The sequence below is a fragment of the Achroia grisella genome, unplaced genomic scaffold, assembly GCF_030625045.1.
Source record: "Achroia grisella isolate CSIRO2021 unplaced genomic scaffold, CSIRO_AGI_Agris_v1 utg1724, whole genome shotgun sequence".
Classification (NCBI taxonomy): domain Eukaryota; kingdom Metazoa; phylum Arthropoda; class Insecta; order Lepidoptera; family Pyralidae; genus Achroia; species Achroia grisella.
Genome location: NW_026712673.1, coordinates 92,570 through 117,868, shown reverse-complemented (window position 1 = coordinate 117,868; position 25,299 = coordinate 92,570). Strand labels below are relative to the sequence as shown.

At 37.1% G+C, this 25,299-nt stretch overlaps 4 protein-coding genes and 2 pseudogenes across 4 annotated transcripts; 5 read left to right on the top strand and 1 right to left on the bottom strand.

The window, feature by feature from the left end:
• Window positions 1-5,715: 5,715 nt before the first annotated feature.
• LOC131841472 (uncharacterized) lies at window positions 5,716-6,639 on the bottom strand. Its single transcript, XM_059189792.1, has one exon. The coding sequence runs from the start codon at window positions 6,637-6,639 to the stop codon at window positions 5,716-5,718; it is 924 nt and encodes a 307-aa protein (XP_059045775.1).
• A 1,288-nt stretch (window positions 6,640-7,927) lies between these two features.
• Window positions 7,928-8,614, top strand: LOC131841471 (uncharacterized; annotated as a pseudogene).
• Window positions 8,615-11,292: 2,678 nt separating this feature from the next.
• Window positions 11,293-12,021, top strand: LOC131841470 (uncharacterized). Its single transcript, XM_059189790.1, has one exon. It carries the CDS (start codon window positions 11,293-11,295, stop codon window positions 12,019-12,021), a length of 729 nt encoding a protein of 242 aa, XP_059045773.1.
• A 2,675-nt stretch (window positions 12,022-14,696) lies between these two features.
• LOC131841469 (uncharacterized) lies at window positions 14,697-15,383 on the top strand. The gene has a single exon (XM_059189789.1). The coding sequence runs from the start codon at window positions 14,697-14,699 to the stop codon at window positions 15,381-15,383; it is 687 nt and encodes a 228-aa protein (XP_059045772.1).
• Window positions 15,384-18,075: 2,692 nt separating this feature from the next.
• Window positions 18,076-18,804, top strand: LOC131841468 (uncharacterized). Its single transcript, XM_059189787.1, has one exon. The coding sequence runs from the start codon at window positions 18,076-18,078 to the stop codon at window positions 18,802-18,804; it is 729 nt and encodes a 242-aa protein (XP_059045770.1).
• A 2,622-nt stretch (window positions 18,805-21,426) lies between these two features.
• On the top strand, window positions 21,427-22,153 carry LOC131841467 (uncharacterized; annotated as a pseudogene).
• Window positions 22,154-25,299: the final 3,146 nt, after the last annotated feature.

The window sequence follows — 25,299 nt, the reverse complement described above, 5'->3', positions numbered from 1 at the left end:
ACTCTTTGACAAGAAGTTTGGCAAATAATATAACGGGTGCTACGAAACCCATTACATCCCACAATCTTGCGACACAAGATAAAATGGTGCGTTTTGTACACTTTTCAGCGGGCGTGCAAATTTTTAAACTAAATAAATCTGAGCTAGGAGACCAGCACAGACCCAGAATTTTATGCGTATCAGACACATCGAATTCTACGACCGACGAAAGTCGATGTGTTGACGGAATGGAATTTAAAACTACTTGCGAATTGCTCGTCCATTTGACAAGATCAAATTGTCCGGCCTTCATGAGTGAGATGATCTCAGCAGCTGTGACGATAGCCTCATCTTCACTATCTAGACAATATACTAAATCATCCATGTACAGACCGGTGTGAACCGCTTCCTTAGCTTTTGGGAACGATTCGCCTTCGTCGGTGGCTAACTGCTTAATAGTACGCAGTGCAAGAAACGGACTCGATTTGAGTCCAAAACAAACGCGATTAAACTGATAAACCTGGAGAGGTTCGTCAGGCGAAAATCTATACAATATGCGTTGAAATCTGCGGTCACTCTCTCTAATACGAATGCAAAGAAACATTTGCCTAATATCGGCAGAGAGAGCTACTGAAAATAATCTGAAGTTAACTATAATATCAAATAAATTGCGTTGTAAATTCTGACCATTATAAAGAAGATCGTTGAGAGATACGGACGTGCTAGTTTTAGCGCTAGCATTGAGTACGACGCGCAATTTAGACGTGAGTTTATCTTTTCGAATAACTCCATGGTGCGGTATTATATACGAAGGAGCATTACTATCATCATTAACGGGTGCGGGTGAAATATAACTCTTATCTAAATACTCCGTAATGACGTCATCATAGGCTTGCTTGAGTTCAGGCGAAGCCTGCATTTGCGTTCGAGACAAAAGAAACATTTCTCGGCTAATCGACGCGAGTCGCCAAGAGAATGTGCATTACCCTTGAAGGGAAGCGCGACGGTATAACGACCGTCGTCCTCGCGAGTGGTAGTGCCAGCATAAATAGCTTCACACTCCTTGTCGTCCGGGCTGAGAATCGGTGCAACATTCACCTCTTCCATTTCCCAGAATCTACATAGAACGGATTCCATCGTGGGTTCGGTAACACAACAATGCGCGGTGGTAGTGTAATTACAATTATCTAACATATTAGACACGGAAGTATCGGTATTTGATCTAGCGGGAGCTGAACCTACAATAACAAAGCCTAATACGGTCTCAATAGCATACGGCGAGACGTATGCGGGTTGACCTTTAACCTTACGGGACAATATTAAATGCGGGAAAATTGAGGCACCGATTAACATGTCAATGTTCCCAGGAGTAGCGTAACTATCATCGGCTAAAGGCAAATTTTTAAAATTTGAAAATAATGAAATATCGACACTAACAGTCGGTAAACGTTCGGTTATTTTATCTACAACTAAGGATTCCATATCAAATTTAATATTACGATTAAACCGTGAAAAGAATTTTATATGTACAGAACCCTGTGTGGCCTTTGTTGTCCCTCCTATACCTTTAATCGAAAAGGTTGTATTCTGTATACATTGCAATCCCAAGCGATTACAACAATCCCTAGTTACAAAATTACTTTGAGAAGCACTGTCCAATAATGCTCTAATATAATGTTCGTTACCGTCTCTATCGATCATTAAAACACGAGCGGTGGCTAACAATACGGTAGTAGGTACGCGAGGCATATTTTTATTAACATTGTCTGATAACGTGCATAATGCTACGTCTTCCGATGCGCGGGATACGACGGGTGTCGGCGGGGGTGAGTGCGGGGCGCGGTCCGTGCAAGGAGCCGGTCGGCCGCCGCCGCCGCCGCCAACAGCGGGCTGCGTGTGCGACGAGTGCGACGAGTGCGACGATAGATCCACTGCGCGTGACGTAGTCGCTGTGACCGAACTACCACTGAGTATGTTCGCGGTGGAGGTGGCATTACTATGCTCAAAGTGGAGCATAGTATGATGTTTTGAGTCACATTTGTGACATCGACTATTTGAGTTACAATTAAATACACGGTGATTTTTACTTAGACAATTAATACAGTAGGAATTAGATTTAACAAATCGGAAACGATCATTAGGCGTTAAATTTCGAAAACCTGGACATTTATATAAATGTTCATGTTGTATGTTACACAATGAGCACTTAGGCTGCGGATTAGCGGTTGTAGTATAAGAGTATGTAGATTTATGTTGCATAACTTTCGATGCCGCATCCATACGACGACCGACAACTTTCTTAGTAACTTCTTGGTTGCTTGAAGAAGTGCGTTGCAATATTTTAATGTGATCGCGCACAAATGACACTAATGTATCGAAAGATGGGATGTCGGATCCCCGTTTATCTAGTTCGAAAGCGCGGGCGGTTTCGGAATCTAATTTCTTTAACGCGGTATACAAAAATATAAAATCCGAAAGATTATTAATTTTTAAGTTATTTAACGCGGATACTGAAGTTGCGAATTTATCGAGAAATTGTTCTAAATTATTTATATTTGATGAATGAAAGGGCTTCATTTCGAATATTTGATCTAGGTATGATGATGCGAGCAATCTCTTATCTTCATACTTACTAATTAAAGCATCTAAAATGACCTTATAATTTTCAGAACAAGGGTTTATACCGGCAAATACAGAACGAGCTTTACCTGTCAGTTTACCCATCAAATAATGTAATTTTTCCGAATCTGACAATCTAGGATTGTCATGAACTATGCTTTTGTAAGCTGTATAGAATAAAGACCAGGATCTCAGATCTCCTGAGTATTCCGGAATTGGTAGGGGGCAGACGAGGCCTGTCCTCATCCCTATTATGCTGATGATGTTTGACATCAGGCGGTACCTCTAGCGATCTTGCGGCTCGTTTTATACGGCAATACAAATCATCAAATGCCATGAGCGGTTGATAATTAATAACATATTTAGGATTCAATTTAGATTCTAAAGTATTTATTTTATCTAACATAGTTTCGAAATCCGAGCGTAATTTGTCAACTGTTTCGATCTCACACAAGAATGTTTCTCTTTCATATTCACTAGAAAGATTATGAGTCCTATCTGTAATACTTTGTATGCGAGAAAACATTAAATCCTTTTTAGCGAGTAACAGGGGTAACTGATTGACATCCGACATGATGAACAACCTATAAATACAAAAACTTGTTTGTACTAATAAATATATAAGAAAGCGGTGCGGTGGAGAACAGATAAATACCTACACAAGTTACGTGCGGTGCGGTGCGGTGCGGTGCAATGAGAGCCGGCAGTACACAATGTACTTACAATTAAAATACGAAATAATAAACCACAACGTACTCGTGATAGGAATCTGTCAAATATTTATATTAAACAAAGCGATGTCTGTTTATTACAGCGTAAGCAATGTCTTGTTTATTACAGCGAACTAAATTCAAAGTCTATGCCGCTAACCTATTCAATAGTAGACCGGTAGAAAGCGATAATATTAAGCTATAATATCGTATGCGTCTCAGCCTACCCTAAGGGGGCCTGAGGATATCAATATGTAGGTAGATAGACTACCTACAATGGCGCGAAAGTAATTGATAACTACGAATATAAATGCGGTGACTACAAAAATAAAGTTGTTTTACCTATAGTTAGGTTAAAACAATGCGGGAGTATTACAACAAATCGTAAATACCTACTATTACTTACGATGCGAAATTGAGTTGACACGGAATTTGATATGAATCTATCAGGTAAGTAGTTGTACCTACATGTACCTACGAGATTCTAGAAACATCGATATAACGAAATAAAGAAAATGATGTAGTAAAATACAAATTAATTGTATGCGTTTGTACGAAATATACCTAGAAATAAAATATCTAGTGTGGTTTAACCAAATAATTACAATATTCGGCTCGAAATGGACCACTAAAATAATGGCGGCGCGGGTGAAATAAATATTGTTTGATTTTGATTTAAGTGGACTGTATCTAAATAATTTGACGGGTACGTGGATTGACACGATACACTGTTAGGTTGGTGATTGAGAACTGCTTGTGAGGATGGAACACAAAGAAAGACAGTTCTGGTAAGGAAGGAGGCACAGTACCTTTGAATTGTAGGTTGCAGTGCGGCGGCTATCGGTGTCTCCAGGTCCCAGCTACTTGCTTCACAACAATGGCACAAACACAATGGTCTTAAACACACTAGAGCGATGCGGTGGATTAAAATGTTTAGTAATTATCACGAATTACAAAAAAACTTGATCTTAAGCGCGATCAAGGCGGGAATTCAATGTCAACTTCAGCGTTCAATTTAACAGTGACGCGCGAGCGCGATATGTCACTTTCGATACAAGCGAATCTTCTCGCTCGCACTTAAAACAAAGGTATGTGCGGGAATAGGAGAGGATAAAGGAATTAGTGTAGTGCCAATCCTTAGAAAATTAACGTTTCGTACCACGCTAAATTATTTATTTGAACAAACTATTACTAATAATAATTATACAATGATAAACAAAAATGTAATGTTATATGGCGCAACCAACAATAATAATAATAATAATAATAATAATAATAATAATAATAATAATAATAATAAAACTGTTTATTGTGTATACATAAAATAATAGGAAAATACAGTAAATAGTAAAATAATTACAAAAGGCGGTCTTATCGCTAAATGCAATCTCTTACTGACGACCTAGAAGAGAGGACTATGTACATAGAATAGGGTAGGTGGCATACATAAGACACTATTTATTATACTACATAGTAGCTTTTAATTTATTGCGCACTGTAACGTTATCAATAATAATACGCCGGTTAACCGGTGAGTCCGGCTCCAGCGCGGCCGACACGTCCGGCGACGGTGACGGCGAAGAGCTGCTGGTGCACGCCATCGCTGTACAATAGTGATCGGAAATTTTATGGTGCACTACAGCAGAAAATATAGAATTGCTATCCATTCGTGTATAGATATGATCCAAACAGGATTCTGTACTGACACCGTTCATTATTTCGCGTCGCGTTACGTTACTAATACATTGACTGAACCCGTGTTCGGATAACATGTTACAGTAATTTAATACAGACCCATTTGCCGTGTCTAATAAATTTATGTTTATATCTCCACAAATTATGACATTAAAGCTACGTAATTCCTGAAGTAAATCATTTAGTTCCGTTATAAAATCAATCACTTTGTTATAGTTGTTGCTCCGGGGTGGCCGGTATATTGAGACAACGTAGTATTTTTTATAATGATGTGTAAACATAACTATTACGCATTCTGCGGTGCGTAGCTCGGTTATTGGTCGGTATAGCTGCGCTGATAGATCGGCTCGCGTGTACACCAGCACCCCGCCGCCCCGCCGTCCCGCACGGCAATAGCTATTTACATCATACCCTACAATGCTATACATGCCCAATATATCATAATTTATGTTTGGTTCAGTTATTACAATGACATTTAAATAATGCAAAGAATCTTGAATAACAGATATCAACTCATTAAAGTTTTTTCTTAGCGATCTTATATTTAAATGAAACAAATAGAAGTCTTGTTTCTTGACTAATGACAATATCCACGACTTTAAGTCGTTTGTAGTACTTTCTTGAACATTATAAGTTATTTCATCAAAATCTATTCGTGGGGCGAATTGTAATTAAGTAATTAGGTACCTGCTTAACACACACTTTTATTAATTCACTTTTCTTTTAATTCACTTAAATCACTTTCAGACTTAACCCTTACGGATTTAGCACTTTCGTCTTTTTTCACTAAAATTTTTCCGTTACTGACCCATATGAATTTATAGGCACTTTTCAGCTCCACTTTCGTTTTCCACAACAGCTCCCGTACCTCTCTGGTGAGATCCTCATTGATATATATCTTATCTCGTCGAGAGCCTCTTGCCACATTGTTACTGGTTAGCTCAATGTTATTTCGTCGTTTCGCGAGCCAGTTATCCCTGGTTTCCGCTCCGCCAGCTTTGAATCCAACCAGAATGGAAGGCAACTTCTGTGAATTACGTGATGGTATCCTTCTAGCCCATTCTATGTCATCGGCGCTCACTTTCATGACTTCTGCTAATTTTTGAAGTAACGACTTCAGGTTTTCATTAGGTAATTGCTCCACTCCGTAGATTTGAATATTATTTTTACGTCCAGCTTGTTCCAAGTCTAGTATTTTTTGCTCCAATGCACCGTTGTATTTCTCAAGATATGTACATTTATTGTTGATATTTGTCAGTTGCTTTTCTAATTTAGTTACTTTCTCCTTTGTATTTTGATGCTCCGAACGCAAATGATCGTATTTTTCCGTGAGGAATTCTATGGTTTGCGTTAGTGTTTCGAGCTGTTTTTTTACGTCTCGGATTATTTCTATCTTTTTATTAATATCCCGCAACACCGTACTCGATATAGTTGTTTCTTCTTCTTCATCATCTCCGCATTCCTGATCCATATCATCATCTTGACAATTATTACAAAACAGCCGGCTCCTACCCGCTTTTAAATCAGCTGCCAGTCCCTTCACACAAGTTTTATGAAAAATACCTTGGCATTGCCCATTACAGTGGAAATGTGTTCCTCTTTTAGACAATGGTTTTTTACACTTTTGACACTCCATGTTTAAGTATTTTGCCTAATATAAATTTATCAAAGAATTCGTTATAATACACAATTGTACGTTTAATATGCGATGCGCTCGCGCACACTCACTGACGTTCGAGCGAGAACTGAACTAATAATAAAATAGGAACCGACAAGTAACATGTTTAGAACTTGCGAAGGCGACAGTATATTTCGTATATGAAAACTACCCAACTTAGACCTTAGGCTACGGTACATTATCCTAAGTTATAAGAAGAAATTATATTTTATCCTTATCCTTACTTCCTTACTTTCCTTATTCCTTACTAATATTATAAATGCGAAAGTAACTCTGTCTGTCTGTCTGTCTCGCTTTCACGCCAAAACTACTGAACCGATTTAAATGAAATTTGGTACACAGATAGTCTAGACTCTGAGAAAGGACATAGGCAACTTTTTAATGCGAAAAAAGGGTTGTAAGGGGTTGAAATTGGGGATGAAAGATTGTATGGAAGAATCGTCATTTTTGAAGCTATAAGCTTGAAACTTATTTTTGAGGCTCCTAATCAAATATGAGTAAATATGACTATTCAAAATCTACCCTGTACCATTGTAAGCACAGATTATTATATTAGAGTCCGATAGTTTCTGTTCCCCTCCCTTATCTAGTACTGAACTGACCGTACAGCGGCCTTGACGCGCGCGCGCATTGTGTTGTGAATTAAAGTAAATTAGAACTGTGTTAAACCTACTGTGAAACTGGAAAGCTAGCGAAGATATCTTCGAGACCCTGAAGCCCAAGAAATCCGCAGAACCACACAGGTACGTGACAGACGTTTCCACAGTAAATTCCCTAACATTTTGGTAGCAGAGAGTATTTTCCCTAACATTTTGGTAGCAGAGCGTGGTTTGGAAACCTCTGATTACATTTGATCTGACCTGTTCCGTACCCGGAACACCCTATTAATTATTTATTCCAAATAAATCTGTGCTTAGTTTGCCTTAAATTAAATTAATACTATTACATTACTCGTCTTGACCTTTTGACCTTTACCTATAACTTGTGATCGTGTTTAACATCGTAAATTAAAATTACTATTTGGGTATATAAATCTAGTATTTTGTTGAGTAGGTGTTTATTACTTTTTTTCTGGTGAGGTAGAACAGTGACCCGCGTTTTAAAGTGCTCCAACTTATATTAATAATTAAAAATAGTCAAGCTATTATAAAGTTAATATTCTATGTACAAAATAAATTAGAAAGGGTACACTTCACCTGCCAACTTTCACTATCACGTATTTCTTACTGATATACATAAATTCACAATGTATAACCAAAAGCCGAGCCTACAAGACACCAGAGCAGAGTTTGGGCGGAGGATGGAAGAATTTGAGAGACGTCTGAAAAAGGCTTCATTCGCGAACTCCGATACAACCGGTATAGCTGCCGACTTTGCAACTTTCAAGGAACTAACCCTCAAGAGTCTGTCTGCACTACAGCACCAATTGGACTTGCTTGTGCTCGAGGTTGACCGACAGGAAATGCGCAGTCGTAAGAGGATCCTGCTTATCCATGGAGTTCCAGAAGCCAGACACGAAGACACATTCTCAGTTGTTAAAGACGTAGTAATTGACCAGCTGAAAATGGCTGATTTCACAGCTGACAGCATTAGCCGATGCCACAGGATGGGGCGAGTGAATTAAGAGAAATCCCGTCCTATATTGGTAAAGCTGTGTAATACTACTATTCGTGACAAAATATGGTTCGCGAAAACTAATTTGAAGGGTTCAAACACTACTGTCTCAGAGTTTTTAACTAAACTGCGTCATAACACTTTCATGATGGCCAGGCAGCGTTTTGGAGTCAAGAAGTGTTGGTCACGAGATGGCTTCATCCATATATTGTGTCCCGATGGGTCGAAACATCGTATTAGCAGCCTCGCAGAATTACATATGATCGCGCCACCGCCGGACCCAGAACCTCAAATATCAGCCGCACAGTCAAGGAAATAGTTACTACATCCAAAACCAGGCGAGCTAATATAAAAAAATAGCTTTATTGCAAGTTAATTAATCTGTTGATTGTATGCAACTTGTTGTCCCATTACTATGCCAATTTACTGGTGCGTTAATATTCGTTGTGCTTTGTGTTCAAATTACTTACAAACTGACTAAGACGATGTACCCACATTTAATCTCATATTTATTACTTTTATTTGTAATTTTACCGAATGACAACTTCAACTGACAAATTTTAAATAAAAAAATATTGTCAACGTGAAATGTCAATGTCGAATGTCAATTATGTCAATCTTATTCTTTTTTTTTTTAATGTGTCAAATTTTGTCTTTATATTTGGATACCAGCCTTTTAGCATTTTCTTTTTTTTTAATTCTATAGGTTATATAAAAGTGAACTAAGTAATATTTCATTATATTAAAATAAGCATCTTATTCATGCAATCGGCGGGTGGAGTGCCCATAAGTAAAAGCAGTTAAGTAATTTTAATTTTAATTGCACGATAATATATTTATGTTTATTACACATTTACTTATTATTATTGCACAAATATATATTTATTTGTATATATATATATATATATATATATTTTTTATTATAATATTTATTATTAATGTATACAATGCTGAGTAATACTGATAGTGACTGTGATGAAGACGACTACGTATCTGTGTCAACACACAGTTTCAATAGTAATAGTGGTAATAGTAACATGCTTAGCTTTCCACCTTTGTCTGATGTTTTGGATGATCATTTTTCGGACGTACCTAAGAACTTCAATGTTATTCATATCAATGCCCAAAGTATTCCAGCACATTATTCAGATTTGTTGGCGTCACTCGACCAGCATAATATTCATGCAATACTAGTCTCCGAATCTTGGCTAAAACCTTGCCTCCTGTCCACATCTTATTCTCTTCCAGGCTTTCGACTTATCCGCAATGATAGAACCGGCAGCGGCGGTGGTGGTGTTGCCATATATTTACGTTTACAAATTCCTTTTTCGATTATAAGTATGTCAGCACAGCCACCTCCCACAGATGCTGGTGAACACTTATTTATTGAAATTTTACTTTCCCACACAAAATTACTTCTCGGAGTCTATTATTCCCCTTCCATGCGCATTAACTATTTCTCCTCCTTAGAAAAACTTCTAGAAGATCTTACACCATCTTTTAATCATACAATTATTATGGGAGACTTTAATACATGCCTGCTGAACAACAAACAGCCGGCTCCTACCCGCTTTTAAATCAGCTGCCAGTCCCTTCACACAAGTTTTATGAAAAATACCTTGGCATTGCCCATTACAGTGGAAATGTGTTCCTCTTTTAGACAATGGTTTTTTACACTTTTGACACTCCATGTTTAAGTATTTTGCCTAATATAAATTTATCAAAGAATTCGTTATAATACACAATTGTACGTTTAATATGCGATGCGCTCGCGCACACTCACTGACGTTCGAGCGAGAACTGAACTAATAATAAAATAGGAACCGACAAGTAACATGTTTAGAACTTGCGAAGGCTACAGTAAATTTCATATATGAAAACTAGCCAAGTCAGACCTTAGGCTACAGTATATTATCCTAAGTTATAAGAAGAAATTATATTTTATCCTTATCCTTACTTCCTTACTTTCCTTATTCCTTACTAATATTATAAATGCGAAAGTAAGTCTGTGTCTCGCTGCTTTCACGCCAAAACTACTGAACCGATTTAAATGAAATTTGGTACACAGATAGTCTAGACCCTGGGAAAGGACATAGGCTACTTTTGAATGCGAAAATAGGGTTGTAGGGGGTTGAAATTGGGGATGAAAGATTGTATGGAAGAATTGTCATTTTTGAAGCTATAAGCTTGAAACTTATTTTTGAGGCTCCTAATCAAATATGAGTAAATATGACTATTCAAAATCTACCCTGTACCATTGTAAGCACAGATTATTATATTAGAGTCCATTAGTGTTCCCGCGGTTTCTGTTCCCGCGGTTTCTGTTCCCCTCCCTTACCTACAGTACTGAACTGACCATACAGCGGCCTTGACGCGCGCGCGCATTGTGTTGTGAATTAAAATAAATTAGAACTGTGTTAAACCTACTGTGAAACTGGAAAGCTAGCGAAGATATCTTCGAGACCCTGAAGCCCAAGAAATCCGCAGAACCATACAGGTACGTGACAGACGTTTCCAGAAAATTCCCTAACATTTTGGTAGCAGAGAGTATTTTCCCTAACATTTTGGTAGCAGAGCGTGGTTTGGAAACCTCTGATTACATTTGATCTGACCTGTTCCGTACCCGGAACACCCTATTAATTATTTATTCCAAATAAATCTGTGCTTAGTTTGCCTTAAATTAAATTAATACTATTACATTACTCGTCTTGACCTTTGACCTTTACCTATAACTTGTGATCGTGTTTAACATCGTAAATTAAAAGTACTATTTGCGTATATAAACCTAGTATTTTGTTGAGTAGGTGTTTATTACTTTTTTTCTGGTGAGGTAGAACAGTGACCCGCGTTTTAAAGTGCTCCAACTTATATTAATAATTAAAAATAGTCAAGCTATTATAAAGTTAATATTCTATGTACAAAATAAATTAGAAAGGGTACACTTCACCTGCCAACTTTCACTATCACGTATTTCTTACTGATATACATAAATTCACAATGTATAACCAAAAGCCGAGCCTACAAGACACCAGAGCAGAGTTTGGGCGGAGGATGGAAGAATTTGAGAGACGTCTGAAAAAGGCTTCATTCGCGAACTCCGATACAACCGGTATAGCTGCCGACTTTGCAACTTTCAAGGAACTAACCCTCAAGAGTCTGTCTGCACTACAGCACCAATTGGACTTGCTTGTGCTCGAGGTTGACCGACAGGAAATGCGCAGTCGTAAGAGGATCCTGCTTATCCATGGAGTTCCAGAAGCCAGACACGAAGACACATTCTCAGTTGTTAAAGACGTAGTAATTGACCAGCTGAAAATGGCTGATTTCACAGCTGACAGCATTAGCCGATGCCACAGGATGGGGCGAGTGAATTCAGAGAAATCCCGTCCTATATTGGTAAACCTGTGTAATACTACTATTCGTGACAAAATATGGTTCGCGAAAACTAATTTGAAGGGTTCAAACACTACTGTCTCAGAGTTTTTAACTAAACTGCGTCATAACACTTTCATGATGGCCAGGCAGCGTTTTGGAGTCAAGAAGTGTTGGTCACGAGATGGCTTCATCCATATATTGTGTCCCGATGGGTCGAAACATCGTATTAGCAGCCTCGCAGAATTACATATGATCGCGCCACCGCCGGACCCAGAACCTCAAATATCAGCCGCACAAGTCAAGGAAATAGTTACTACATCCAAAACCAGGCGAGCTAATATAAAAAAATAGCTTTATTGCAAGTTAATTAATCTGTTGATTGTATGCAACTTGTTGTCCCATTACTATGCCAATTTACTGGTGCGTTAATATTCGTTGTGCTTTGTGTTCAAATTACTTACAAACTGACTAAGACGATGTACCCACATTTAGTCTCATATTTATTACTTTTATTTGTAATTTTACCGAATGACAACTTCAACTGACAAATTTTAGATAAGAAAATATTGTCAACGTGAAATGTCAATGTCAAATGTCAATTATGTCAATCATATTCTTTTTTTTTTTTTAATGTGTCAAATTTTGTCTTTATATTTGGATACCAGCCTTTTAGCATTTTCTTTTTTTAATTCTATAGGTTATATAAAAGTGAACTAAGTAATATTTCATTATATTAAAATAAGCATCTTATTCATGCAATCGGCGGGTGGAGTGCCCATAAGTAAAAGCAGTTAAGTAATTTTAATTTTAATTGCACGATAATATATTTATGTTTATTACACATTTACTTATTATTATTGCACAAATATATATTTATTTGTATATATATATATATATATATATATTTTTTATTATAATATTTATTATTAATGTATACAATGCTGAGTAATACTGATAGTGACTGTGATGAAGACGACTACGTATCTGTGTCAACACACAGTTTCAATAGTAATAGTGGTAATAGTAACATGCTTAGCTTTCCACCTTTGTCTGATGTTTTGGATGATCATTTTTCGGACGTACCTAAGAACTTCAATGTTATTCATATCAATGCCCAAAGTATTCCAGCACATTATTCAGATTTGTTGGCGTCACTCGACCAGCATAATATTCATGCAATACTAGTCTCCGAATCTTGGCTAAAACCTTGCCTCCTGTCCACATCTTATTCTCTTCCAGGCTTTCGACTTATCCGCAATGATAGAACCGGCAGCGGCGGTGGTGGTGTTGCCATATATTTACGTTTACAAATTCCTTTTTCGATTATAAGTATGTCAGCACAGCCACCTCCCACAGATGCTGGTGAACACTTATTTATTGAAATTTTACTTTCCCACACAAAATTACTTCTCGGAGTCTATTATTCCCCTTCCATGCGCATTAACTATTTCTCCTCCTTAGAAAAACTTCTAGAAGATCTTACACCATCTTTTAATCATACAATTATTATGGGAGACTTTAATACATGCCTGCTGAACAACAAACAGCCGGCTCCTACCCGCTTTTAAATCAGCTGCCAGTCCCTTCACACAAGTTTTATGAAAAATACCTTGGCATTGCCCATTACAGTGGAAATGTGTTCCTCTTTTAGACAATGGTTTTTTACACTTTTGACACTCCATGTTTAAGTATTTTGCCTAATATAAATTTATCAAAGAATTCGTTATAATACACAATTGTACGTTTAATATGCGATGCGCTCGCGCACACTCACTGACGTTCGAGCGAGAACTGAACTAATAATAAAATAGGAACCGACAAGTAACATGTTTAGAACTTGCGAAGGCTACAGTAAATTTCATATATGAAAACTAGCCAAGTCAGACCTTAGGCTACAGTATATTATCCTAAGTTATAAGAAGAAATTATATTTTATCCTTATCCTTACTTCCTTACTTTCCTTATTCCTTACTAATATTATAAATGCGAAAGTAACTCTGTCTGTCTGTCTGTCTGTTTGTCTCGCTGTCACTCCTGAACCTGAAATCTACTGAACCGATTTAAATCAAATTTGGTACACAGATAGTCTAGACTATGAGTAAAGACAAAGGCTGCTTTTTAATGCGAAAAAAGGGTTGTTAAGGGTTGAAAGAGGGGATGAAAGGTTGTACGGAAATACCGTCATTTTTGAAGCTATAAGCTTGAAACTTATTTTTTAGGCTCCTAATCAAATATGAGTAAATATGACTATTCAAAATCTACCCTGTACCATTGTAAGCACAGATTATTATATTAGAGTCCATTAGTGTTCCCGCGGTTTCTGTTCCCGCGGTTTCTGTTCCCCTCCCTTACCTACAGTACTGAACTGACCATACAGCGGCCTTGACGCGCGCGCGCATTGTGTTGTGAATTAAAATAAATTAGAACTGTGTTAAACCTACTGTGAAACTGGAAAGCTAGCGAAGATATCTTCGAGACCCTGAAGCCCAAGAAATCCGCAGAACCATACAGGTACGTGATAGACGCTTTTCCCTATATATATACATAGTAAATTCCCTAACATTTTGGTAGCAGAGTAGTTTCCCTAACATTTTGGTAGCAGAGCGTGGTTTGGAAACCTCTGATTACATTTGATCTGACCTGTTCCGTACCCGGAACACCCTATTAATTATTTATTCCGAATAAATCTGTGCTTAGTTTGCCTTAAATTAAATTAATACTATTACATTACTCGTCTTGACCTTTTGACCTTTACCTATAACTTGTGATCGTGTTTAACATCGTAAATTAAAATTACTATTTGCGTATATAAACCTAGTATTTTGTTGAGTAGGTGTTTATTACTTTTTTTCTGGTGAGGTAGAACAGTGACCCGCGTTTTAAAGTGCTCCAACTTATATTAATAATTAAAAATAGTCAAGCTATTATAAAGTTAATATTCTATGTACAAAATAAATTAGAAAGGGTACACTTCACCTGCCAACTTTCACTATCACGTATTTCTTACTGATATACATAAATTCACAATGTATAACCAAAAGCCGAGCCTACAAGACACCAGAGCAGAGTTTGGGCGGAGGATGGAAGAATTTGAGAGACGTCTGCAAAAGGCTTCATTCGCGAACTCCGATACAACCGGTATAGCTGCCGACTTTGCAACTTTCAAGGAACTAACCCTCAAGAGTCTGTCTGCACTACAGCACCAATTGGACTTGCTTGTGCTCGAGGTTGACCGACAGGAAATGCGCAGTCGTAAGAGGATCCTGCTTATCCATGGAGTTCCAGAAGCCAGACACGAAGACACATTCTCAGTTGTTAAAGACGTAGTAATTGACCAGCTGAAAATGGCTGATTTCACAGCTGACAGCATTAGCCGATGCCACAGGATGGGGCGAGTGAATTCAGAGAAATCCCGTCCTATATTGGTAAACCTGTGTAATACTACTATTCGTGACAAAATATGGTTCGCGAAAACTAATTTGAAGGGTTCAAACACTACTGTCTCAGAGTTTTTAACTAAACTGCGTCATAACACTTTCATGATGGCCAGGCAGCGTTTTGGAGTCAAGAAGTGTTGGTCACGAGATGGCTTCATCCATATATTGTGTCCCGATGGGTCGAAACATCGTATTAGCAGCCTCGCAGAATTACATATGATCGCGCCACCGCCGGACCCAGAACCTCAAATATCAGCCGCACAGTCAAGGAAATAGTTACTACATCCTAAACCAGGCGAGCTAATATAAAAAAATAGCTTTATTGCAAGTTAATTAATCTGTTGATTGTTGCAACTTGTTGTCCCATTACTATGCCAATTTACTGGTGCGTTAATATTCGTTGTGCTTTGTGTTCAAATTACTTACAAACTGACTAAGACGATGTACCCACATTTAATCTCATATTTATTACTTTTATTTGTAATTTTACCGAATGACAACTTCAACTGACAAATTTTAAATAAAAAAATATTGTCAACGTGAAATGTCAATGTCGAATGTCAATTATGTCAATCTTATTCTTTTTTTTTTTAATGTGTCAAATTTTGTCTTTATATTTGGATACCAGCCTTTTAGCATTTTCTTTTTTTTAATTCTATAGGTTATATAAAAGTGAACTAAGTAATATTTCATTATATTAAAATAAGCATCTTATTCATGCAATCGGCGGGTGGAGTGCCCATAAGTAAAAGCAGTTAAGTAATTTTAATTTTAATTGCACGATAATATATTTATGTTTATTACACATTTACTTATTATTATTGCACAAATATATATTTATTTGTATATATATATAAATATATATATATTTTTTATTATAATATTTATTATTAATGTATACAATGCTGAGTAATACTGATAGTGACTGTGATGAAGACGACTACGTATCTGTGTCAACACACAGTTTCAATAGTAATAGTGGTAATAGTAACATGCTTAGCTTTCCACCTTTGTCTGATGTTTTGGATGATCATTTTTCGGACGTACCTAAGAACTTCAATGTTATTCATATCAATGCCCAAAGTATTCCAGCACATTATTCAGATTTGTTGGCGTCACTCGACCAGCATAATATTCATGCAATACTAGTCTCCGAATCTTGGCTAAAACCTTGCCTCCTGTCCACATCTTATTCTCTTCCAGGCTTTCGACTTATCCGCAATGATAGAACCGGCAGCGGCGGTGGTGGTTTGCCATATATTTACGTTTACAAATTCCTTTTTCGATTATAAGTATGTCAGCACAGCCACCTCCCACAGATGCTGGTGAACACTTATTTATTGAAATTTTACTTTCCCACACAAAATTACTTCTCGAGTCTATTATTCCCCTTCCATGCGCATTAACTATTTCTCCTCCTTAGAAAAACTTCTAGAAGATCTTACACCATCTTTTAATCATACAATTATTATGGGAGACTTTAATACATGCCTGCTGAACAACAAACAGCCGGCTCCTACCCGCTTTTAAATCAGCTGCCAGTCCCTTCACACAAGTTTTATGAAAAATACCTTGGCATTGCCCATTACAGTGGAAATGTGTTCCTCTTTTAGACAATGGTTTTTTACACTTTTGACACTCCATGTTTAAGTATTTTGCCTAATATAAATTTATCAAAGAATTCGTTATAATACACAATTGTACGTTTAATATGCGATGCGCTCGCGCACACTCACTGACGTTCGAGCGAGAACTGAACTAATAATAAAATAGGAACCGACAAGTAACAGGTTTGGAACATGCGAAGGCTACAGTATATTTCGTATATGAAAACTAGCCAAGTCAGACCTTAGGCTACAGTATATTATCCTAAGTTATAAGAAGAAATTATATTTTATCCTTATCCTTACTTCCTTACTTTCCTTATTCCTTACTAATATTATAATTGCGAAAGTAACTCTGTCTGTCTGTCTGTCTATCTGTCTCGCTTTCACGTAAAAACTACTGAACCGATTTAAATTAAATTTGGTACACAGATAGTCTAGACCCTGAGAAAGGACATAGGCTATTTTTTAATGCGATAAAAGGGTTGTAAGGGGTTAAAATTGGGGATGAAAGATTGTATGGAAGAATCGTCATTTTTTAAGCTATAAGCTTGAAACTTATTTTTGAGGCTCCTAATCAAATATGAGTAAATATGACTATTCAAAATCTACCCTGTACCATCGTAGGCGCGGATTGTTATATTAGAGTCCGTTAGTTTGTGTTCCCATAGTTTCTGTTCCCGTGCTTTCACTTCCCCTCCCTTACCTACAGTACTGAACGGACCGTACAGCGGCCTTGACGCGCGCGCGCATTGTGTTGTGAATTAAAATAAATTAGAACTGTGAAACCTACCGTGAAACTGGAAAGCTAGCGAAGATATCTTCGAGGCCCTGAGGCCCAAGGGGTCCGCGGAACCATACAGGTACGTGACAGACGTTTTCACAGTAAATTCCCTAACATTTTGGTAGCAGAGAGTATTTTCCCTAACATTTTGGTAGCAGAGCGTGGTTTGGAAACCTCTGATTACATTTGATCTGACCTGTTCCGTACCCGAACACCCTATTAATTATTTATTCCAAATAAATCTGTGCTTAGTTTGCCTTAAATTAAATTAATACTATTACATTACTCGTCTTGACCTTTGACCTTTACCTATAACTTGTGATCGTGTTTAACATCGTAAATTAAAAGTACTATTTGCGTATATAAACCTAGTATTTTGTTGAGTAGGTGTTTATTACTTTTTTTCTGGTGAGGTAGAACAGTGACCCGCGTTTTAAAGTGCTCCAACTTATATTAATAATTAAAAATAGTCAAGCTATTATAAAGTTAATATTCTATGTACAAAATAAATTAGAAAGGGTACACTTCACCTGCCAACTTTCACTATCACGTATTTCTTACTGATATACATAAATTCACAATGTATAACCAAAAGCCGAGCCTACAAGACACCAGAGCAGAGTTTGGGCGGAGGATGGAAGAATTTGAGAGACGTCTGAAAAAGGCTTCATTCGCGAACTCCGATACAACCGGTATAGCTGCCGACTTTGCAACTTTCAAGGAACTAACCCTCAAGAGTCTGTCTGCACTACAGCACCAATTGGACTTGCTTGTGCTCGAGGTTGACCGACAGGAAATGCGCAGTCGTAAGAGGATCCTGCTTATCCATGGAGTTCCAGAAGCCAGACACGAAGACACATTCTCAGTTGTTAAAGACGTAGTAATTGACCAGCTGAAAATGGCTGATTTCACAGCTGACAGCATTAGCCGATGCCACAGGATGGGGCGAGTGAATTCAGAGAAATCCCGTCCTATATTGGTAAACCTGTGTAATACTACTATTCGTGACAAAATATGGTTCGCGAAAACTAATTTGAAGGGTTCAAACACTACTGTCTCAGAGTTTTTAACTAAACTGCGTCATAACACTTTCATGATGGCCAGGCAGCGTTTTGGAGTCAAGAAGTGTTGGTCACGAGATGGCTTCATCCATATATTGTGTCCCGATGGGTCGAAACATCGTATTAGCAGCCTCGCAGAATTACATATGATCGCGCCACCGCCGGACCCAGAACCTCAAATATCAGCCGCACAAGTCAAGGAAATAGTTACTACATCCAAAACCAGGCGAGCTAATATAAAAAAATAGCTTTATTGCAAGTTAATTAATCTGTTGATTGTATGCAACTTGTTGTCCCATTACTATGCCAATTTACTGGTGCGTTAATATTCGTTGTGCTTTGTGTTCAAATTACTTACAAACTGACTAAGACGATGTACCCACATTTAATCTCATATTTATTACTTTTATTTGTAATTTTACCGAATGACAACTTCAACTGACAAATTTTAAATAAAAAAATATTGTCAACGTGAAATGTCAATGTCGAATGTCAATTATGTCAATCTTATTCTTTTTTTTTTTAATGTGTCAAATTTTGTCTTTATATTTGGATACCAGCCTTTTAGCATTTTCTTTTTTAATTCTATAGGTTATATAAAAGTGAACTAAGTAATATTTCATTATATTAAAATAAGCATCTTATTCATGCAATCGGCGGGTGGAGTGCCCATAAGTAAAAGCAGTTAAGTAATTTTAATTTTAATTGCACGATAATATATTTATGTTTATTACACATTTACTTATTATTATTGCACAAATATATATTTATTTGTATATATATATATATATATATATATTTTTTATTATAATATTTATTATTAATGTATACAATGCTGAGTAATACTGATAGTGACTGTGATGAAGACGACTACGTATCTGTGTCAACACACAGTTTCAATAGTAATAGTGGTAATAGTAACATGCTTAGCTTTCCACCTTTGTCTGATGTTTTGGATGATCATTTTTCGGACGTACCTAAGAACTTCAATGTTATTCATATCAATGCCCAAAGTATTCCAGCACATTATTCAGATTTGTTGGCGTCACTCGACCAGCATAATATTCATGCAATACTAGTCTCCGAATCTTGGCTAAAACCTTGCCTCCTGTCCACATCTTATTCTCTTCCAGGCTTTCGACTTATCCGCAATGATAGAACCGGCAGCGGCGGTGGTGGTGTTGCCATATATTTACGTTTACAAATTCCTTTTTCGATTATAAGTATGTCAGCACAGCCACCTCCCACAGATGCTGGTGAACACTTATTTATTGAAATTTTACTTTCCCACACAAAATTACTTCTCGGAGTCTATTATTCCCCTTCCATGCGCATTAACTATTTCTCCTCCTTAGAAAAACTTCTAGAAGATCTTACACCATCTTTTAATCATACAATTATTATGGGAGACTTTAATACATGCCTGCTGAACAACAAACAGCCGGCTCCTACCCGCTTTTAAATCAGCTGCCAGTCCCTTCACACAAGTTTTATGAAAAATACCTTGGCATTGCCCATTACAGTGGAAATGTGTTCCTCTTTTAGACAATGGTTTTTTACACTTTTGACACTCCATGTTTAAGTATTTTGCCTAATATAAATTTATCAAAGAATTCGTTATAATACACAATTGTACGTTTAATATGCGATGCGCTCGCGCACACTCACTGACGTTCGAGCGAGAACTGATCTAATAATAAAATAGGAACCGACAAGTAACATGTTTAGAACTTGCGAAGGCTACAGTAAATTTCATATATGAAAACTAGCCAAGTCAGACCTTATTCTACAGTATATTATCCTAACTTATAAGAAGAAATTATATTTTATCCTTATCCTTACTTCCTTACTTTCCTTATTCCTTACTAATATTATAAATGCGAAAGTAACTCTGTCTGTCTGTCTGTCTCGCTTACACAACTACTGAACCGATTTAAATCAAATTTGGTACACAGATAGACTAGGCCCTGAGAAAGGACGTAGGCTTATTAATGCGAAAAAAGGGTTGTAAGGGATAGAAAGGGGAGATGTATGGAAGAATTGTCATTTTTGAAGCTATAAGCTTGAAACTTATTTTTGAGGCTCCTAATCAAATATGAGTAAATATGACTATTCAAAATCTACCCTGTACCATTGTAAGCACAGATTATTATATTAGAGTCCATTAGTGTTCCCGCGGTTTCTGTTCCCGCGGTTTCTGTTCCCCTCCCTTACCTACAGTACTGAACTGACCATACAGCGGCCTTGACGCGCGCGCGCATTGTGTTGTGAAATAAATTAGAACTGTGTTAAACCTACTGTGAAACTGGAGAGCTAGCGAAGATATCTTCTAGACCCTGAAGCCCAAGAAATCCGCAGAACCATACAGGTACGAGACAGACGCTTCCACAGTAAATTCCCTAACATTTTGGTAGCAGAGAGTATTTTCCCTAACATTTTGGTAGCAGAGCGTGGTTTGGAAACCTCTGATTACATTTGATCTGACCTGTTCCGTACCCGGAACACCCTATTAATTATTTATTCCAAATAAATCTGTGCTTAGTTTGCCTTAAATTAAATTAATACTATTACATTACTCGTCTTGACTTTTGACCTTTACCTATAACTTGTGATCGTGTTTAACATCGTAAATTAAAAGTACTATTTGGGTATATAAATCTAGTATTTTGTTGAGTAGGTGTTTATTACTTTTTTTCTGGTGAGGTAGAACAGTGACCCGCGTTTTAAAGTGCTCCAACTTATATTAATAATTAAAAATAGTCAAGCTATTATAAAGTTAATATTCTATGTACAAAATAAATTAGAAAGGGTACACTTCACCTGCCAACTTTCACTATCACGTATTTCTCACTGATATACATAAATTCACAATGTATAACCAAAAGCTGAGCCTACAAGACACCAGAGCAGTTTGGGCGGAGGATGGAAGAATTTGAGAGACGTCTGCAAAAGGCTTCATTCGCGAACTCCGATACAACCGGTATAGCTGCCGACTTTGCAACTTTCAAGGAACTAACCCTCAAGAGTCTGTCTGCACTACAGCACCAATTGGACTTGCTTGTGCTCGAGGTTGACCGACAGGAAATGCGCAGTCGTAAGAGGATCCTGCTTATCCATGGAGTTCCAGAAGCCAGACACGAAGACACATTCTCAGTTGTTAAAGACGTAGTAATTGACCAGCTGAAAATGGCTGATTTCACAGCTGACAGCATTAGCCGATGCCACAGGATGGGGCGAGTGAATTCAGAGAAATCCCGTCCTATATTGGTAAACCTGTGTAATACTACTATTCGTGACAAAATATGGTTCGCGAAAACTAATTTGAAGGGTTCAAACACTACTGTCTCAGAGTTTTTAACTAAACTGCGTCATAACACTTTCATGATGGCCAGGCAGCGTTTTGGAGTCAAGAAGTGTTGGTCACGAGATGGCTTCATCCATATATTGTGTCCCGATGGGTCGAAACATCGTATTAGCAGCCTCGCAGAATTACATATGATCGCGCCACCGCCGGACCCAGAACCTCAAATATCAGCCGCACAAGTCAAGGAAATAGTTACTACATCCAAAACCAGGCGAGCTAATATAAAAAAATAGCTTTATTGCAAGTTAATTAATCTGTTGATTGTATGCAACTTGTTGTCCCATTACTATGCCAATTTACTGGTGCGTTAATATTCGTTGTGCTTTGTGTTCAAATTACTTACAAACTGACTAAGACGATGTACCCACATTTAATCTCATATTTATTACTTTTATTTGTAATTTTACCGAATGACAACTTCAACTGACAAATTTTAAATAAAAAAATATTGTCAACGTGAAATGTCAATGTCGAATGTCAATTATGTCAATCTTATTCTTTTTTTTTAATGTGTCAAATTTTGTCTTTATATTTGGATACCAGCCTTTTAGCATTTTCTTTTTTTTAATTCTATAGGTTATATAAAAGTGAACTAAGTAATATTTCATTATATTAAAATAAGCATCTTATTCATGCAATCGGCGGGTGGAGTGCCCATAAGTAAAAGCAGTTAAGTAATTTTAATTTTAATTGCACGATAATATATTTATGTTTATTACACATTTACTTATTATTATTGCACAAATATATATTTATTTGTATATATATATATAAATATATATTTATATATATATTTTTTTTTTTATTATAATTATTTATTATTAATGTATACAATGCTGAGTAATACTGATAGTGACTATGATGAAGACGACTACGTATCTGTGTCAACACACAGTTTCAATAGTAATAGTGGTAATAGTAACATGCTTAGCTTTCCACCTTTGTCTGATGTTTTGGATGATCATTTTTCGGACGCACCTAAGAACTTCAATGTTATTCATATCAATGCCCAAAGTATTCCAGCACATTATTCAGATTTGTTGGCGTCACTCGACCAGCATAATATTCATGCAATACTAGTCTCCGAATCTTGGCTAAAACCTTGCCTCCTGTCCACATCTTATTCTCTTCCAGGCTTTCGACTTATCCGCAATGATAGAACCGGCAGCGGCGGTGGTGGTGTTGCCATATATTTACGTTTACAAATTCCTTTTTCGATTATAAGTATGTCAGCACAGCCACCTCCCACAGATGCTGGTGAACACTTATTTATTGAAATTTTACTTTCCCACACAAAATTACTTCTCGGAGTCTATTATTCCCCTTCCATGCGCATTAACTATTTCTCCTCCTTAGAAAAACTTCTAGAAGATCTTACACCATCTTTTAATCATACAATTATTATGGGAGACTTTAATACATGCCTGCTGAAAAAGGATAGCCGTGCTGCTGCCTTGGAATCCGCTGTGCAGGCTTGCAATATGCATATACTTCCTCTTTCAGCTACGCATCATTTCCCTAATTCTATTCCATCTCTCCTTGACCTAATTTTCGTGACCTCCTTGCAACACGTGGAAAAATATGGGCAATGCGCTGCGGAAGCATTTTCTTACCATGATCTTGTTTATTTATCTTTCAAGATCCGTCCTCCTAAAGCTAAGTCCAAAATAATCTATCAGCGTAATTTTGGTGGTATGGATACTGTGAGATTGCGTAGTGACATTAAAGAGGTCGATTGGTCACCTGTTATAGCTGCTGTATGTATGGCTGAGAAAATAAATCAGTTTAACTCAATAATAACCAAGTTATATGATGTACATGCCCCTTTACGAGCTATCAAAATAAAACATACCCCAGCGCCATGGCTTACGGATGAACTTAAAGCACTTATGCACAAAAAAGTCATAGCCAAGGCAAAATATAAACGACATCCGACGGATAATACCAAATTAAAGTACTTGGAAGCCAGAAATCGCTGCAATAGAATGTGTAGGGATGCACAACGTCGCCATATCCATAACTCTGTTTCAGATCAGGAAACTGCCAAAGTATGGAAATTCCTTCGATCACTTGGAGTCGGAAAAGTCCATCAGAAAAATTTACCTTCTAATTTAGATATTAACTCTCTCAATCAGCACTTTTCGTCATCGTCCACTATAAATATAGACGACAAAACTAAAGCAATATCTCATCTCTCATCGCTTCAAACTCCAAACTACTCTCCTTTCGTTTTTAATCAATTCATAGAATGTGATGTTAAGAAGAGCGTAATGTCAATTGCTTCTAATGCGGTTGGCGTTGATGGCATCAGTCGCAATATGATTCTTCCCATCCTCGATGAAATTTTACCAATTATTAGTCATATCCTTAATCAATCCGTATTAACTAGTGGCTATCCTAAACTTTGGAAAGATGCACAAATAATCCCTCTTCCCAAAAAGTCCAATCCTACAACCTATTCCGAATTTCGTCCCATCTGTATTCTGCCCTTCCTCTCTAAAGTCCTCGAACGTTTAATCCACAACCAGTTATCCCTCTTCCTTACCAAAAATAACCTAATGAACCCTTTTCAGTCTGGTTTCCGTCCTGGTCATAGTACAACAACTGCACTCATAAAAATCACTGATGATATCAGGTCGGGTATGTAAAATAACCAGTTAACTGTCCTTACCCTGCTTGATTTCAGTAACGCATTCAATACCATAGATTTTGATATTCTTGTGGAATTACTGCGCTCTCTTAACATATCTCCATCTGTGGTTGAATGGTTTCGCAATTATTTATATGGGCGTCGGCAGAGGATTCACATAGATGATACCTTCTCATCTTGGTGTGATTCGTTTGCCGGCGTTCCTCAAGGTGGCGTTTTATCTCGTCTAATTTTTGCAGTCTTTATAAACTCAATCTCTAAATTACTGACTTCTTCCTACCATCTATATGCAGACGATCTTCAAATATATTATCAGGCTTCACAAGACAAACTTAATGACGCAATTACTATAGTTAACAATGACCTGACGCATATAACCAACAAACTAGAGGTTTTACTCCAAATGATGTGTCCAGTCTAACAACTCCATCACGAGCTCCAAACCTGCAAAATAATAAGAATATTAGTAGTTATACAAAATACACTTAACAATTCGTCAACACAAGAAAATGTCAAATCCTCATCTTTTGGTCGAAGAATCAGGAAACCTTGTAGATTCGATGATGAATAATTATTTTAATGTCTTGTATAATATAAAACGTGTCTTCAATTTATTAATTTTTTGTAACTTGTAATGTAAAATATATCTTTGTAAACATTGATAACAAATGTTTTGATTTTTCAGTTAATCAGTCAATTGTCAGTCAAGCAGTCATGTAGTAAACTGTA